The 15,961-nt window shown below is 38.7% G+C and overlaps 1 protein-coding gene across 2 annotated transcripts in view; it reads right to left on the bottom strand.

Moving 5' to 3' along the window:
- Window positions 1–3,990: 3,990 nt before the first annotated feature.
- The window catches only part of arl15b (ADP-ribosylation factor-like 15b), a 53,230-nt gene continuing 41,259 nt past the window's right edge, over window positions 3,991–15,961 (bottom strand). The window contains exon 4 of one of the 2 annotated variants that reach the window (XM_065290355.2): window positions 3,991–6,001. In XM_065290355.2, the coding sequence (XP_065146427.1) occupies window positions 5,849–6,001 (153 nt within the window). In that variant the 3' untranslated portion in view covers window positions 3,991–5,848. The remainder of the gene's footprint in view (window positions 6,002–15,961) is intronic. The other variant, XM_065290354.2, reaches the window with a different exon arrangement.

The raw sequence follows: 15,961 nt of genomic DNA, 5'->3' as shown, positions 1-15,961 counted from the left end.
TAGATAGATAGATAGATAGATAGATAGATAGATAGATAGATAGATAGATAGATAGATGGATGGATGAATGGATGGATGGACGGACTGATGGATACTGTAGATGGATGGACGGACGGACGGACGGACGGACGGATGGATGGATACTGTAGATAGATAGATAGATAGATAGATAGATAGATAGATAGATAGATAGATAGATAGATAGATAGATAGATAGATAGATAGATAGATAGATAGATAGATAGATAGATAGATAGATAGATAGATAGATAGATAGATAGATAGATAGATAGATAGATAGATAGATAGATAGAGATGCAGAGAAAGATAGATGCAGTTGTAGATACGGTAGATGCATAGATGGATGGGTGGATGCATAGATGGATGAATGGGTGGATGCATATATGGATGGATGGATGGATAGATGGATGCATACATAGATGGTTGGATGGATACTGTAGATAGATAGATGGATGCAGAGAAAGATAGATGCAGATGTAGATACGGTAGATGCATAGATGGATGGATGGATGCATAGATGGATGGATGCATAGATGGATGGATGCATGCATAGATGGATGGATGGATGCAGAGATGGATGGATGGATAGGTGGATGGATAGAGGCAGAGATGGGTGAATGGATGGACGGACTGATGGATACTGTAGATAGATGGATGGATGGATGGATGGATGGATGGATGGATGGATGGATGCAGAGAAAGATAGATGCAGATGTAGATACGGTAGATGCATAGATGGATGGGTGGATGCATAGATGGATGGATGGATGCATGCATAGATGGATGGATGCATGCATAGATGGATGCATATATGCATGGATGGATGGATGGATGGATGCATGATTAGATGGATGCATGAATAGATGGCTGGATGGATGGATACTGTAGATAGATAGATGGATGCAGAGAAAGATAGATGCAGATGTAGATATGGTAGATGCATAGATGGATGGGTGGATGCATAGATGGATGGATGGGTGGATGCATATATGCATGGATGGATGGATAGATGGATGCATGCATAGATGGCTGGATGGATGCAGAGATGGATGGATAGGTGGATGGATAGAGGCAGAGATAGATGAGATGGATGGATGGACAGACGGACGGACACTGTAGATGGGTGCATAGACAGACAGACAGACAGACAGACAGACAGATAAGGAGAAAGATAGATGCAGATATAGATAGATGCATAAATGGATGGATGGATGGATGGATGGATAGGTGGATGGATAGAAGCAGAGATAGATGCAGAGATAGGTAGATGGTGGACGGACAGACACTGCAGATGTATAGATGGATGCATAGACAGACAGACAGACAGATGCAGAGAAAGATAGATGCAGATATAGATGCATAGATGGATGGACGGATGCATAGATAGATAGATACAGTAGATAGATGGATGGATGGATGCATAGACAGACAAACAGATGCAGAAAAAGATAGATGTATAGATAGATGCAGATATAGATAGATGTAAAGATGGATAGATGCATATATGCATAGATAGATGCAGAGATGGATAAATGCAGAGATAGATGCATAGATGGATGGATGGATGCAGAGATAGATGCAGAGATGGGTACATGAATGGATACATGCAGAAATGGGTAGATGGATGGATGCATAGAAATATAGATAGACAGACAGGCAGGCAGGCAGGCAGGCAGGCAGATAGTTACTCAGTCAATATTAAATATCAAGGTTATATTTTCACAGAATGTTCTTTACCTCATGTAGATTTTATGAAGAAAACAGTAAATCTAAAAGATGACTTTAGCTGGGTTTTTATAGACAGTGTCACATTTTTATGTTGTGTTTTGGGAATATTAATTGACTAACATCTGAAGTACGCAATGTTCCACATCTTTGATGTTTGCATAGTGTTCTTGTATTCTTTATACATAAAAGTTTCATGTTCAAAATTATTTACTGGATCTGGGTTTTGTTAAAACACCTCCATGGATACATAATTCTTGATGCAACGATAAATAATCTTCAAATTCTAGTTCATGGGAGTTCTTATAAGCCATTGAAAAAACGCTTCAATACAATGGCTTTGTGGGCTAGAACGACAGCTGGATAGAAATAGCTTCACCGTAGATGACTAATCCAAAAAAAGGAAAACACGATGACTAAACACAATTGTGGGGATGACCCAAAGAGACGCATGCATTCATTTTGCATGAGTAAGTAGAGTTCAAAGCCATCTAAATGACCAGAAAAATGTTGAGAATTAGAAAGTTTTAGGGACAAACAGAGTTAACCTTTGAAACCTGAATACTTTACAGTACCGCATGTAACAGCACAACACTTATGCAGTTTCAGTTTCAGTGGCAACAATGACGTGACGTTAATTATTTTGTGTCTTTATGGTTCAATTAAATGTAAAAGGGTTAAAATTTCAAAATAAATTTGCAGATTACTTGCATATATTCTCTTTTTTGAGGACCAAGTTTAACATTTCTGGTTTTATTTCATTTTGAAATAATATTTTGGGGACAATTTCAAAAATGTCAATGTGGTATAACCGGTCTGTGTCAATTGTTGTAACTAGTTTTTTTTTTAATGAAAATATAAATATATTCATAAAAAATGTGGAATAAAATATAATCATCTAGTTTAGTGTAATATGATTTTTTTTTACATAAATTTTTACATCATTTGTCAAAGATTATTTAGAAAACAGAGCTGTTTTCAGCATTTGAAAAAAAACACATTAATATTGAGAAATAACTCATAAAATGATATTTTAAAATTATTTTTTAAAGATGATTACGCTGCAAAAAAAGACTTTCTAACTAAGTATTTTTGTCTTGTTTTCAGTAAAAATATCTAAAAATTCTTAAATTAAGATGCTTTTTCTTGATGAGAAAATGACCTTAGAAAATAAGTCTAGTTTATAGACAAAAAACTATAAAATTTAAGTAAATTTCAACTTAAAACAAGCAAAATTATCTGCCAATGGGGTGAGAAAAAAAATCTAAAACGAAGTTTTCTTTTTTCTTAAACGCTTAATTTAAGCAAAAAATTTTCACCCCATTGGCAGATAATTTTGCTTGTTTTAAGCACAAATATCTACTGAGCCCCTAAGGTGAAATTGGAGTAAAAAAATCTAAAGTTTAGTTTCATGTGCTCACGTGAAACTTTTGTGTGCTTAAGTGAAACTTTCATGTGCTCACGCGAAACCTTCATGTGCTGAATTTTTAAAAAAAGCTTAGTTTCGCATGCGCACATGAAACCTTCGCGTGCGCACGTGAGCATGCAATAGTTTCACGTGCGCGCGCGTAACTAAACTTTATTACATTTTTCTCCATGTCCCCGTATTCACTTAAATTGTATATTTTTGTGTAAAAACTAGACTTATTTTCCTAGGTCATTTTGCTCATCAAGAAAATACATCTTGATTTAAGAATTTTTAGATATTTCTTCTGAAACAAGACAAATATATCAAGTAAGAAAGCCCTTTTTTGCAATGTACGTTACATGCCAACAAGGTGGATAAAATATTTAAAATTTCTCATTCTTTGGAATTGGTGATTACACCTTTTGACATTTTCAGGTCCATTCAGTCTTAGCTTTCAAAAAAAAGTACAAATGTAATTTTTATTGCAACATAAATACACTGCCTTGAAATAAACATGATGCGTGCTTTTAAAACAAGTTTTTTTTTCCTCATCTTGCCGAACCGTTTTTGTTACTGACCCTTTAACAAACAGCTTTTGTGGACAAAACTTAACTTCCGGTAGACTTCTGCATAAAATCAGTAACAACAGAGCATCTCTAGAACAGATTATGTCTAATAACAAACATAATAACGAAGCTCGGGCAGTAAAACTGGTTAGAATTTTTAAAATGGTGGAAAATGAATTATATTTAAACAACTTAACAGCATTTTAAAATGACTCCCCATTATGATTTTTTTTATTGCAACTTTTATTTTAAAATGCATCATCAAGCCTATCACATGATACTTCACAGTCACAATGCTGTTTCATTTCAGATTTTTACTTTTATTTAAAATATTCATCAACTAAATATCAAAATTTTCACATTAATATTTTTTTTAATCTGAGGACAAATGTATTAAATTATTTAAAGTGTTTATGTCCTCCCAGTGAATTTCTGCCATTTCCAGCCCTGCATTTAACTCATAAAAGACAACACACACGGCCCTCTTCATCCTTTATTTCTCATATTGCTCAGTGGAAATTATGCATAAATACATACGAACACTGTCAAACATATGAACGACTTGACACCACCACTTGATCAAACTGCATGGTACAGACTCTTTTCCTGGTATAAAGATAGGCATGTGTCCTATAGAACAAGATTAATCTGTAACAAATCTACAAATGTTTGAATTACAAAAGGGCAGCTGAATTGGTTCGGAGGGTATAAAGTTTTTCCAGATATAAATAAAACATACGATGTTGGTAAATGTTTAAAAGAATGCACTTCTAGCAGTGGCACATGTATCGCCCTTGCATTGCTTCCTCTTTGCATGTCTCTAAGGTGTAGAAAATGTTTAAATAATAAAGAGGAGCCCACTTTTTGATACATGGTAAACACATGCATATAAAAACAAAAACTTTGAGACAGTCATCAAAATGAGAATAGTTTTGGTGTATTTGGTGAAAAGACCATTATTATATTTTCATTGGTAAAGTAATAAAAGAGTGTAATCCTTGATATGATCTGCTTTAAAATAACACTAAAAATAAATCTACATAAATGTGCATTTATGAGTCACATCAGCTCTGTTGCAAAATTTAGCGAGTCGCTTCTCGGCCTACTGCAGCGACCTTGTACGGCAGTATCCTAACTGGAAATGAACCTCGTAAAAGGGACTGATTTGGAAAGCTCTACGTAGACAGAAACTCTAAACTGCTTAAGACAGAAGTCACCCACAAACAATGCAAAAATAATGCAGTGCTCTTATAAGCACTTTGCTTGAGGTAGAATGAGTTTACTTATTTTTTTTAAGTACTGCGCATTAACATTTCTCTTGCTTCATCCGCCATCACTGTGCCCATTGCAATGCATGGCATTGCTCTCATCATAACCAAAATGTGCCAGGGTTTATTCTCTGTGTCTGACGTGCAGCTACAATACCTTGAAATGTTACCCGGGCAGGCAGCTCACAAAATTTTGAAACAGAGCATCCGCTTGTACATCGAGTACAGCTCCATGCAGTTTTGGGATTACATGAAAGGAGAAGAAAGTTTATTATTACATGATTTTCAATCATTCATAACTTTTTACATCACAGCGACAGATAATTAAGACTGCCTATTTTAATAACATCGAAAGACGCTTTAAAAATACATTAGCACGCACCTTAAGGCTTTTAAGTACAAACTGACTTGCAAACACTCATTCATACATTCACAAACACACAAGAACAATCTACGCACTATGAAAACATGACTTCCAGTTGCCCTACGTGACCAAGCATGATTACATTATCTATTTAGTAGCAATGTGCAACTACATCTGTATTAAAGAGAAGATAGATAACCATATTTACTGACATAAGTGTTGAATTCTTGTTCTCGGGTAATACGTGTGTGGTCTGAGAGAAGGTATCAAACTTTTCAGTCGAGGTGCCCTTCTTTCTTCGCAGATATGCATCCTTACAGATAAGGATAGTAGTCGCAAAGTCCATTTTTTCATGGCTGAATTTGTTACACCACAGTAACAGTTAGGGTAACAATGTAGGTTACACAACGGCCATGCTAAACTGGGCTGTACTGGCCAGTGGTGCGGTGGCGATCTGTAGTGTCTGACGGGATAATGGGATAATGTTTTCCCTGTGTCATATCCTGCCCGTCTCCTGGTCCTTGTCCTCCAGCAGATGAATGAGCTGAATGAAGCTTTCCTTTACTGCGTCCATGTTCTCCACCGTGCTGCCCTCCAGTATCCAGCTCTTACCTCGTGCCAGTGGCTCCAGCTCAAAATATTTCTTTATCTAAGAGGGCGAAAAAGACAGAGAGAAAGAAAGGTTAAATGAGGTGGATGCAAAAACAATGTTGCAATTGAAGTCTTATGCTAAATAGGGTTGTTTGGGTTCACCTGACCCCATTGGACTTAAAGGGATAGTTCACCCAAAAATGAAAATTCTGTCATCATTCACTCACTTTCATGTTGTTACAAACCTGTATACATTTCTTTGTTCTGATGAACATAAAGGAAAATATTTTGAGGAATGTAACCAAACCAAAAGTAAGCCCTATTCACTTCCATAGTAGGAAAAAAGAATACTATGGAAGTCAATGGGGCTCATGAATGGCTTGGTTACATTCCTCAAAATATCTTCCTTTATCTTCATCAGAACAAAGAAATGTATACAGGCTTTACGCATTGTGACAGGTCATATTTAGAAGCGTGGAAATGTCTCCACAATTCAAATTTATGCAGTGAACCTTGCATACTTGAAAAATACAGTTTATTTGATCTTAATGAATCATTATCGGCGATGTAAACTTTACAGAATCAGACGGCTTTGTGTTTGTTTCTTGGCGGACCGTTAAAGAACATGACACACGGCTCCTGGAAATCCTGTATAATTCAACCAATCACAAGACGACTTCGAATGTGCTGAAGTGTTTCCAGGTAAATGGGGTAGGTCACTGTTCCATTAACTTCCATTCGTATGTGTCAGAACGGAAATTCAAACTCGTGCGAAGATATTTTGATGCGTACCAACGTTCAATTCTGGTGAACTCTGAACTGCAAGTGCATTCGTATCACGTGGAGACATGTGACCAGTAGAAAACCGGTATGTCGCCGGGTGACCTTTCTCTCTACTGAAAAGCAAAAATGGACGAAGTGCCCCTACCCATATTCGCAGCAATGTCCGAAACATCTTTGCATGCTCAAAGTCTAGAGTGACCACCCCTTAAAGGGACACCCCTAGAGTTAAACATTAGATTTTTACAGTTTTGGAATCCATTCAGCCAGTCTTTGGATCTGGCGGTACCACGTTTAGCATAGCTTAGCATAATTCATTGAGTCTGATTAGACCATTAGCATAGCACTCAAAAATAACCAAAGAGTTTCGATATTTTTCCTATTTAAAACTTGACTCTTCTTTAGTTACATCGTGTACTAAGACCGATGGAAAATTACACTTTGGGCGCTGTGTAATATCATTGATTATCGTATCGTACTTGATTAGTACGTCGGAATAAGAGTATAGTTCCCTAGCCATTTTAATTTTCTGTCGGTCTTAGTACACAATGCAACTACAGAAGAGTCAAGTTTTAAATAGCAAAAAATATCTAAATTCTTTGGCAATTTTTGAGCTAATGGTCTAATCAGATTCAATGGATTATGCTAAGCTATGCTAAAAGTGGTACCGCCAGACCCATAGATCGGCTGAATTGATTCCAAAACTTTAAAAATCAAATGTTTAACTCCAAGGGAGCTGGAAAATTAGCCTTTTTCAAAAAAAGTGGAGTGTCCCCACTGTGTTTATATTGAAGTTTGTAGAGCCTGGGCTGTCTACAGAGATCGCGTTTTTTTACAGTTTGATCAGCGGACAGGCAGCAAGCAGATAGTGAAGAGATGTTTGCTGTATGTTACAAAAAATGTTTTATGGTCTAAAACGCGTGAATTCGCTTAGAGAGCCTTTAAGTGTGCTGTATACATTAGACCCTCAGCCAACGGTCCATGGGTGTGAGGCTATAATGCTCCATTCACACGGTATGCCAGCATTATTGCTTTTTATTTACTTTGTCATGTGTTGCCGAACTGAATTGTGGATCCGTTGCGTCACTGGCGTTGCTCAAATTCTCACATTTTCAAGCGCCAACGAGGCATCAGCCAATCAGATCACTGAACCTGTGCAGATGCTTGCCGATTACGGAGAACAAAGCAGCATAAAATGGAGGAAAGATAATTGCTAGCGCAACCAAACCATCCATAAGCTGTCAAAACAAGAGTCGCCTTTTTGTGTTGTGGTCTAATCTGATTCGCTGTTGTCACTATGATGATCCCATCAGGGCCATGCTTCAAACACTCCCACTATCAAACGTTAACGCTGAAGTCCCGTGTGAATGTACCCTAAAAGGTATAGGCAACACTGCTAGCTAAAGGACAGATATGTTTTATGTGCAAATAAAGGAAAATTACCAGATGAAGGTCGAATAAAAGGTATTATGTAAAATACTACAAATAAAAAAAAACTTTAAAGGTAGGGTGCAAAATTTTTGAAAAAAAAAAATGCTTTGGAAAAGGGAGTCTGCCCGAGTACCAGAACACACTTGTAGCCAATTAGCAGTAAGGGGCGTGTCTACTAACCAACATCGTTGCCTAGATTGCGTATGTGTGGGGCAGGTCTATCAAAAGAAGGTCCAGATTCTATTGGGGTAGGGGCGTGTTTGTTTAGGTGATTTCAAATGTCAACATTGGCTTTCAGAGATTGTGCACCCCGCCTTTATAGGGCACATATTATATAAGTCTCAGATGTGTCCAGAATGTCTGTCCAGGACCCTACAGATAATTTATTATAGCATGTCCAAAAACGCTTGTTTGGGTGGGAGCAAAAACTAGCTGTTTTCGTATATGTACCTTTAAATGCAAATGAGCTACTGCTCCTCGTTCTCTAACTAAAAAGAGACAGTAAGCACTTTTGATCAAAATAGATCTGATTTCGCGAAGAAGTGCAGAGAAAATAGCGGTCAGCGTACAACTTGCTGAGGGCAGAAACTATGGTAATACACAGGACTGTCAGTCAGCAGCCATGGGTGGGCTTTAGTAATGTGACATCACATGTCTAATGAGACTGCTTTGGTTTAATGGGGATTAAAAAAGAAATAGTGGATGGATTTTTTTCATTGTAGGGTGGTTGTGTTAACACAAAGCCAACACACATTTATGTCCAAACACCTTTAAAAGTGGATTTTATATAATAGGTGCCCTTTAAAATTATTTTGGTTAAGGGCTGACAAAAAATGTAACACTAACAATAATATTCAAGTTATTAGTTTAATGGCATTGTACAGACATGAAGGATTCAAGCAGTCAATTCTGATTTAGTCTGCAGAAAGTTAAAAGCAGCATTTTGGTGAGGTTGTCATTTTAGAATAAGTTATCCAATAACCAATAAGAACTCAATATAAATGATAGTATACAGTCCGTAAAATGATCTCAAAAATAAAAACATGTGTTAGCCAGGGGAATATGAGGACAAAGTTGTAGTACAAGCGCCAATCCTTTTCAATAGTGCTGAAAGGGGAGGGGAGACTGGAATGCAGGCGCTCCAGTGATCTGCGCTTGCTATAATAGATGTGAATGCAAATAAGAGAGAAATTAAGAGATTTGTTTAAAGTGAATGAGATCGTACGGGTATTTGACCTGCCTTAATATTAGCAAATAAAGATGAGATAGAAAATTAATGTAATATATCTGATCAAAGCACTATTTCTGTTGAGCATTAGCAGCTCTTTTCTGAATGTAACAATAGAAACCAACAAACATGAAATATTTTATCATTGTTTCCAAGTTCGATGGCCTTCAGTAAAGATCTTCAACTTTTTTTGTAATCTGTAAGAATCAAAATTTCAGTGGCTAAGATCAGAAAAAACAAATGACCTCCCCACTTTGATACCAAGCATCCAAAAATGTCCCTGTCAAAGTGATTTCTCCACACCAGTTCCTAATTTACACTTCCCAAATCGTTAACCTCTGACCTTGGAGACTTAAAAAAGGCCCAGAATAAACTGCAAGCACAGGTGCAAAAAGCGACTAAATTATTTCGAACCCAGCAGTGATTTAACTGCAACGTTCTTGACACGAAAGCAACGTGCTTTATTTTCATCGTGTTTTGGCTGTGTTTCTGGAAGCCAGCCCTTTGTCTCATCACCGATTGGCTCTTTCCCAAACCTCCCTGCTGCGAATAGCGAGCCCATCCCATCGGGAGCACTTCCTCAGGCTTGGACTTTTACTCCACCAGGTTTCACCTCCCAATACTGAAAAATATGGCACGAGTGTCACATCTAGGAAAACTGCGAGCTTAACTGACAGCTAAGCAGGCAGGGTCCAAACGAGCAAAAAATTGAGTTTCCTGCGAGTGCAAAGGAAAAGGAAAAAATCAAATGAAATAATCAAACAAAACATCCTTTGAGCCAAGGCTTTCCAATCATGCCAAGAATGTTGATTAAGATTTCCCTGTCTGGGACTTCATAGCTACAAAATTACACAATCCCGCTGCTTCGAAAAGCAAGAACAAACTTGGAACGCGACGCTACATTTGTCTATTGTTTCGCATTGGAACCTTAAACTCAAATGTAACAGTTACAAAAGACAAGGGTCTTGGGATGGGCTGCTAGTGACGCTCGTGAAAATTGCTTCACAAAGATGACACAGAGGGTTTGCTGGTCTGTCTGACGGCAGCAGCAGCTGATGCAGCACAAAGTGTATCACCTACTACCCAAAGGACTGGGGCAAAATGCACTTCTACCAAACCAGACTGCAGTCGGTCAGATCAGATGGATTGCTAATAAGATTAAGCTGATCTGATCTCTTTTTTGAAGAGCCCTTGAAGTTGGCCTGTGCAAGCTAGCTCCTTCAAGGCTCTTTTCCGGTGTCAGTGGGCCGAACCCGTAATGCAAACAAGCCGTGACAAAACGACTTGACTACCGATGCCCCTGCACAAACCCAGAACCTCCGGGTCCAAGGTCAGGGGCCGCGAATAAGCGTACGTGCTTTCATCGTCTGTCTGTCTGGTCATAGAGCAGATATACAGTAACCCGATTTTGGCGGCTCACATCTGGACTTGAAACGTGATAGAGAGGAGCTGGGATTGAGCCGATTAACTGCAGCATTGCGGAACTGTAAGGTCTCGTTCGTCCACCCGTCCAATTGCCATCAGTTGTCCTCCTGGCCCGTATGCTAGTGTGGATCGACCTTCACTCAATACACGCCCGCAAATAAATAACATGCGCCCAGAGACAAGCGTCCCCTTAGGCACTGACAGGTGACCTGCGAGCAGGCCCACATCAACACAGCACTGAAACTATGATCAACAAATCCATCTGATATCCATCAGACGCTGAACTTCATACACTTAACCACACACACCTGCAGTTTTTCCTCTCCAAAGAGGGATAAGCTCTCTTGTGGAAGTGCCCTTTTATTTAAGCGTACCGCAAACGTTACCAGTTGTTACAAAGATTGTTTATTTTTGAAGATGATCATACCATGAAGCTTTCTATAGGATTTGATCTCAGACCTTGCAAGTACAAAGCTCAACCACCCTCGTGATCGGACCTCCCGAGATGTCTTTTTTTGCAAGGTGTAGACCTTTGCGCTGCAAACGCCAATGCTCTACTAAGATTGATGCTTTAGTTATTTCTGTGTTAAATCAGATTCGTTCCATAGGTCCCACCATTCACACGCTGCACTCCCTTTTAGAAGATATTTCCTCATATAAATAAATGGAACAGTATTTCTAGCAGGGCAACGAAGGCCCCGTCGCTGGGGATTCCTGAGTGAAGAAACATTCCTAACAAAGTAGCTCAGAACTAGAGCCTGGGCCAAAATCGTGTTCGAGTTTCAAAACAAAAAGTGCTGGACAAGCAATATGGGCATGCACGCGCACAGATTCGATATAAACGTGTGCGTATTGCTCAACATCTTTGATGGGGGAATATCTTTTGATACAACACAGATTTTAGTTTTCTAGGTAGACGTGTGTACAATTCAGTGCACACAACAAACTGTATTGCAATCACTGCATGAAATTTCTCCATACACCCGAGATAAGAACATATTTGCTCCCGAACGAGCATTACTCCACGTCGCTATGACTAGCGTCGGACGGCCGTTATGTAAGCATGTGCTTGAGTTACGGCGATGACTGAAGTTCGAAGTTCTCATAACTCACGGTCTCCAGAACATTAGGAACATATTAAAAGGGGCTCAAGCTGCCCCCCCTGGATATCTTCAACAACACTTTACCTAAACATAATTCCAACTGGAAGCCCCGGGCCATATCACTGGTGATTCATAGAAAACAATCTGAAGTTAGATACTCCCCTAATAGTCATTGATAGTCTTTTTGTCATCTAATACACGTTAAAACCATTCTAGTCACTTGGAGATGCATTCATACAAAATGTGCTAGGCAAGACCTCACAAATCAAATCGGTTAAACAGTCAAAAGTGATGGTTGTCAATGAGGGCTGTGAAGTGAACATTGCTTCCCAATGGGGTCTGCAGAGGTAGAAATCAGATGGAGTTTCGAAGATGCTTGGTAGTGCTACTATCTGTACAGGTGATGTGTCTGGATCTGGATCTGTTATGCGGCGGTCAGACTAAACTTTCAGAAATGCAACATTTCTACAAACCCCTGCTTATATGGGCAGATATGTTATAACCCCCAGAATTGTTTATTATTTGCACATCATGCATTTCGATGTGCTTGCACAGTTTTACGATTTTATTTTTATTGTAAAGTTATGACGTATCGATCATCTATCGGTCACACGTCTACAAGTAATACGAATTTGCAGATCAGATGTCAAACTTTAACTATGAAACGCTCCGAAATGCATCGCTTTTTTGCATAAGCGTGTTTCTGGGCTGCGGCATTTGCATACGTATGAATGAAAGTCAAGTGTGATCACGGCATTACAGTATTGGCTTGCTCATACAGTCTGCACTGTACAGACGGTGGACAACAGCTGCCAGACTGTACGTGACACATGTCTGCTCAGAACGCAGAAGAATAAACCTACACTGCCATCACAAATCCCTCCATACATTGCAGCACTTCTTTGCACACCACAATAAATAATTTATCGTGACCTCCGTGATTGATACACCGCAATCCGACTGCGAACATTTTATTACTTCCTCCGCATCATCCATTCAACATCCACGACCATATGGTCACCGAGCAGGCGGATGCTGGTTGTTCAGACACCGGGCATCGGCACCAGACAGCAGCAGTCCATGTGGTAGCACCAGTGACCTCTCTCAGCAGAATGCCCCGAGTCAGGCTGCCAGCCGGTCCGCACAATAACGTCTGGCCAGCATGTTTCTTTCAAGGCCAGAGTCCAACCATCCAGACAGTTCCACCACAGTTCAGCCTCCTTCAGGCACACAAGATGGCCTTTGTCTCCGCATCTCAAACGTATCTTTCAGGACGGGTGAGGAAAAATTCCTCCTCCGAAAAACATTCAATTGATGGCGCCTGATGGCGATGAGGACCTCTCTAAGATTTCATCCCGGTCCCTTTTCTCACATGTATTTCAGGGATACACAACAAATTATTCCAGACTGCTTACACAAAATGCCGTAAGGTATGAATGCCACACATTCTGTTGCTCAATAAACACATCGAGATAGAATTCCATTGTATGACTAAATGGATCTCACTAAGAAAGCAATGTTAAGGAATGACAGCATCTATGAGTAAGCACGATGTGGTTATGACGGCGGAGAAAAGCGAGTCAAGAGGGTCAATGAGGACATGAGGGGAACAGATCAGCTGCCGAGCACCAAAAATGCATTTGCTTTCCAACACTCTTTGTATTGGGGGCCGTTCACCGTATGGACCTCAGCAATGAGCTTCTCTACAGTGTCATCTGTCATTGCAAATAAGCGTGGGCTTTAAGTTTAAATATTGAGATTTGATTGGCTGTTAATGGCTTATCGTCCATCAGTTTGAACAATCGTCCATCAGTTTTATTATTGTGGTGGTGTGAACTCCGCTATTCTCTTAAATATAAAACGATTTTTTTTTACTTTTTATTACATTATTGTTCATAATGTGAACGGCCCCTTTAGGGTTGTGATGCGAGAACCAATTTATTTTATTTTTTATAAGAATGATTTTTCCTAAACACTAAAAATTAAATCAATTTACCATGCAGTTGCTTCACAGAAAGTTATAAAACACTTCAATGTAAAATCTATTACTCAGCAATAATAAGCACAATTACAATGTCATGGTGAACAATTGACAATCAGTGGTAGTGGTTGAGCATTGCATTAGTAAAGCAAAAGGTCATGAGTTCGAACCCAGAGAACACACATACGGTTAAAAAGAAAGTATATCTTGTAATGCACTGTAAGTCACTTTGGATAAAAGTGTCGTTAATGTAAATATAAAGGAATAGTAATTTCTCATTTACTCACACTCAGATGTATATCAATTTCTTTTCTGTCACTTTATATACATAAGTCCCAAAATGTTAATGCTCCAAAAAAAACAATCATTAAAGTAAGTAAAAAATGTCTTCTGAAGCAAAACAATGGGTTTGTGTGGAGTCGCTTAGGTTTGTTTTATGATGGATGAATGTGCTTTTTGGAGATTTTTGGACGTACACTGCAAAAAATGACTTTCTTTCTTAATATTTTTGTCTTTTTTTAATATGCAATGAATAACAAATGATGGTACAAAAAGTACAATTGGGAACACACAAACTCTGGTTGTGCTACAGATAAAGTAAACAGCCTCTTTATGCAAAAAATTACCTTCTTACTTAGTATTTTTATCTTGTTTTTAGTACAAATATCTAAAATAATTAAATCAAGATGAATTTGCTTGATGAGCAAAATGACATAAGAAACTACGTCTAGTTTTAAGACAAACAATATGAAATTTAAGTGAATTTGTGCATAAAACAAGCAACAAAATCTGCCAATGGGGTAAGCAAAATAATCTTGAACTTGAACACTTAATTCGAGAAAATAGTAAGTAAGAAAGTCATTTTTTTGCAGTGTATAGATGCTATTTACTTTATCTGTAGCACAACCAGTGTTTGTATGTGTACCCAATTTTACTTTTTACCATCATTTCTTATTCATTACATATTTAAGACCAGTAATTTACACGTCTGTGCCACATTAAAGTCTGTATAAACACACCATTCGCAAAAAGTACATTTATTTTTGAAATGATCTCATCATTTGGCACCAGCGTTTGTTCTCCGTCTTAAATATTTTCTCCTTAAAATAATCATTCAATTAGAATCAAACCCAGAAAAGGAATTCCTCATGATTCCCACCCCTAACCTGCATACATCAGTAGGGAAAATATCTGCCACATAAAACAGGTCCGGACATACTTGCTGGATCTTGGGCTCTGTGTGTCACTACCACTCAGGTTTGGTTTTGTGTACATTTATCTCTATCATTCATAACTCCATTAGAGCCAGATGTTACGGGTGCCCTGTCTACTTCCAGAGCCACGGTAATGTTATTATTACTCTAAATCACAACCCAGTGAGATCAGCAGTGGTTAAAGGGGAGGGCGGGTCAGGCGGGGGGAAACCGGACGGTTCTTTTAAAGGTAAGACATTGACCCCTTCCATTACAGCATGGGGGGAGCTGCTTCCAAAGAGCAGATGGGGAAACGGGGGCAGTAAATTACCCCGGTGGCCGTGACTCTGCTGGGTAGAGTTTCAACTGTCGGGCCTAAAGATATGAGGACCAAAGTGCTCCAGGGTTACCATATATCAAAGATACAACTTTGTCTTTTTCTTGCACGAGGAAGGGATGGTCAGAGGTAAACACAATGCTGAATGCAAGTAACAGATTTTAATTTTACATTTATGTATCTAGCAGACGGTTTTATCCAAAACTATGCTCTACCAATTGAGTTCCAGACACCTGTTAAAGTTTTTTTTTTAAACATTGTGTACTAATTTATTATTTAATAGAATTAGGACCAATGGGAACCATTTCATGTCCAATGTAAAATCTGGGTCCTCCTCAAAACCAAGTGAGAACAACTGCTCTAATTCACGAGGTCCAACGGTTTTCTCAGCATAATTAAAATTAAAGAGTGCAAAGAGGTACATCGGCAATCTTTCCCACAGCAAGTAACATGAGAGACTGTGGAAGGGGTGTAAAGCCAGACAGACACCCAGACAGTGAATGAATGTGTGTGTGTGTGTGTGTGTGTGTGTGTGTGTGT

The sequence above is a fragment of the Paramisgurnus dabryanus genome, chromosome 10 (assembly GCF_030506205.2).
Source record: "Paramisgurnus dabryanus chromosome 10, PD_genome_1.1, whole genome shotgun sequence".
Classification (NCBI taxonomy): domain Eukaryota; kingdom Metazoa; phylum Chordata; class Actinopteri; order Cypriniformes; family Cobitidae; genus Paramisgurnus; species Paramisgurnus dabryanus.
Note: the sequence above shows the minus strand (reverse complement) of the source record. Positions and strands in the feature narration are given on the sequence as shown.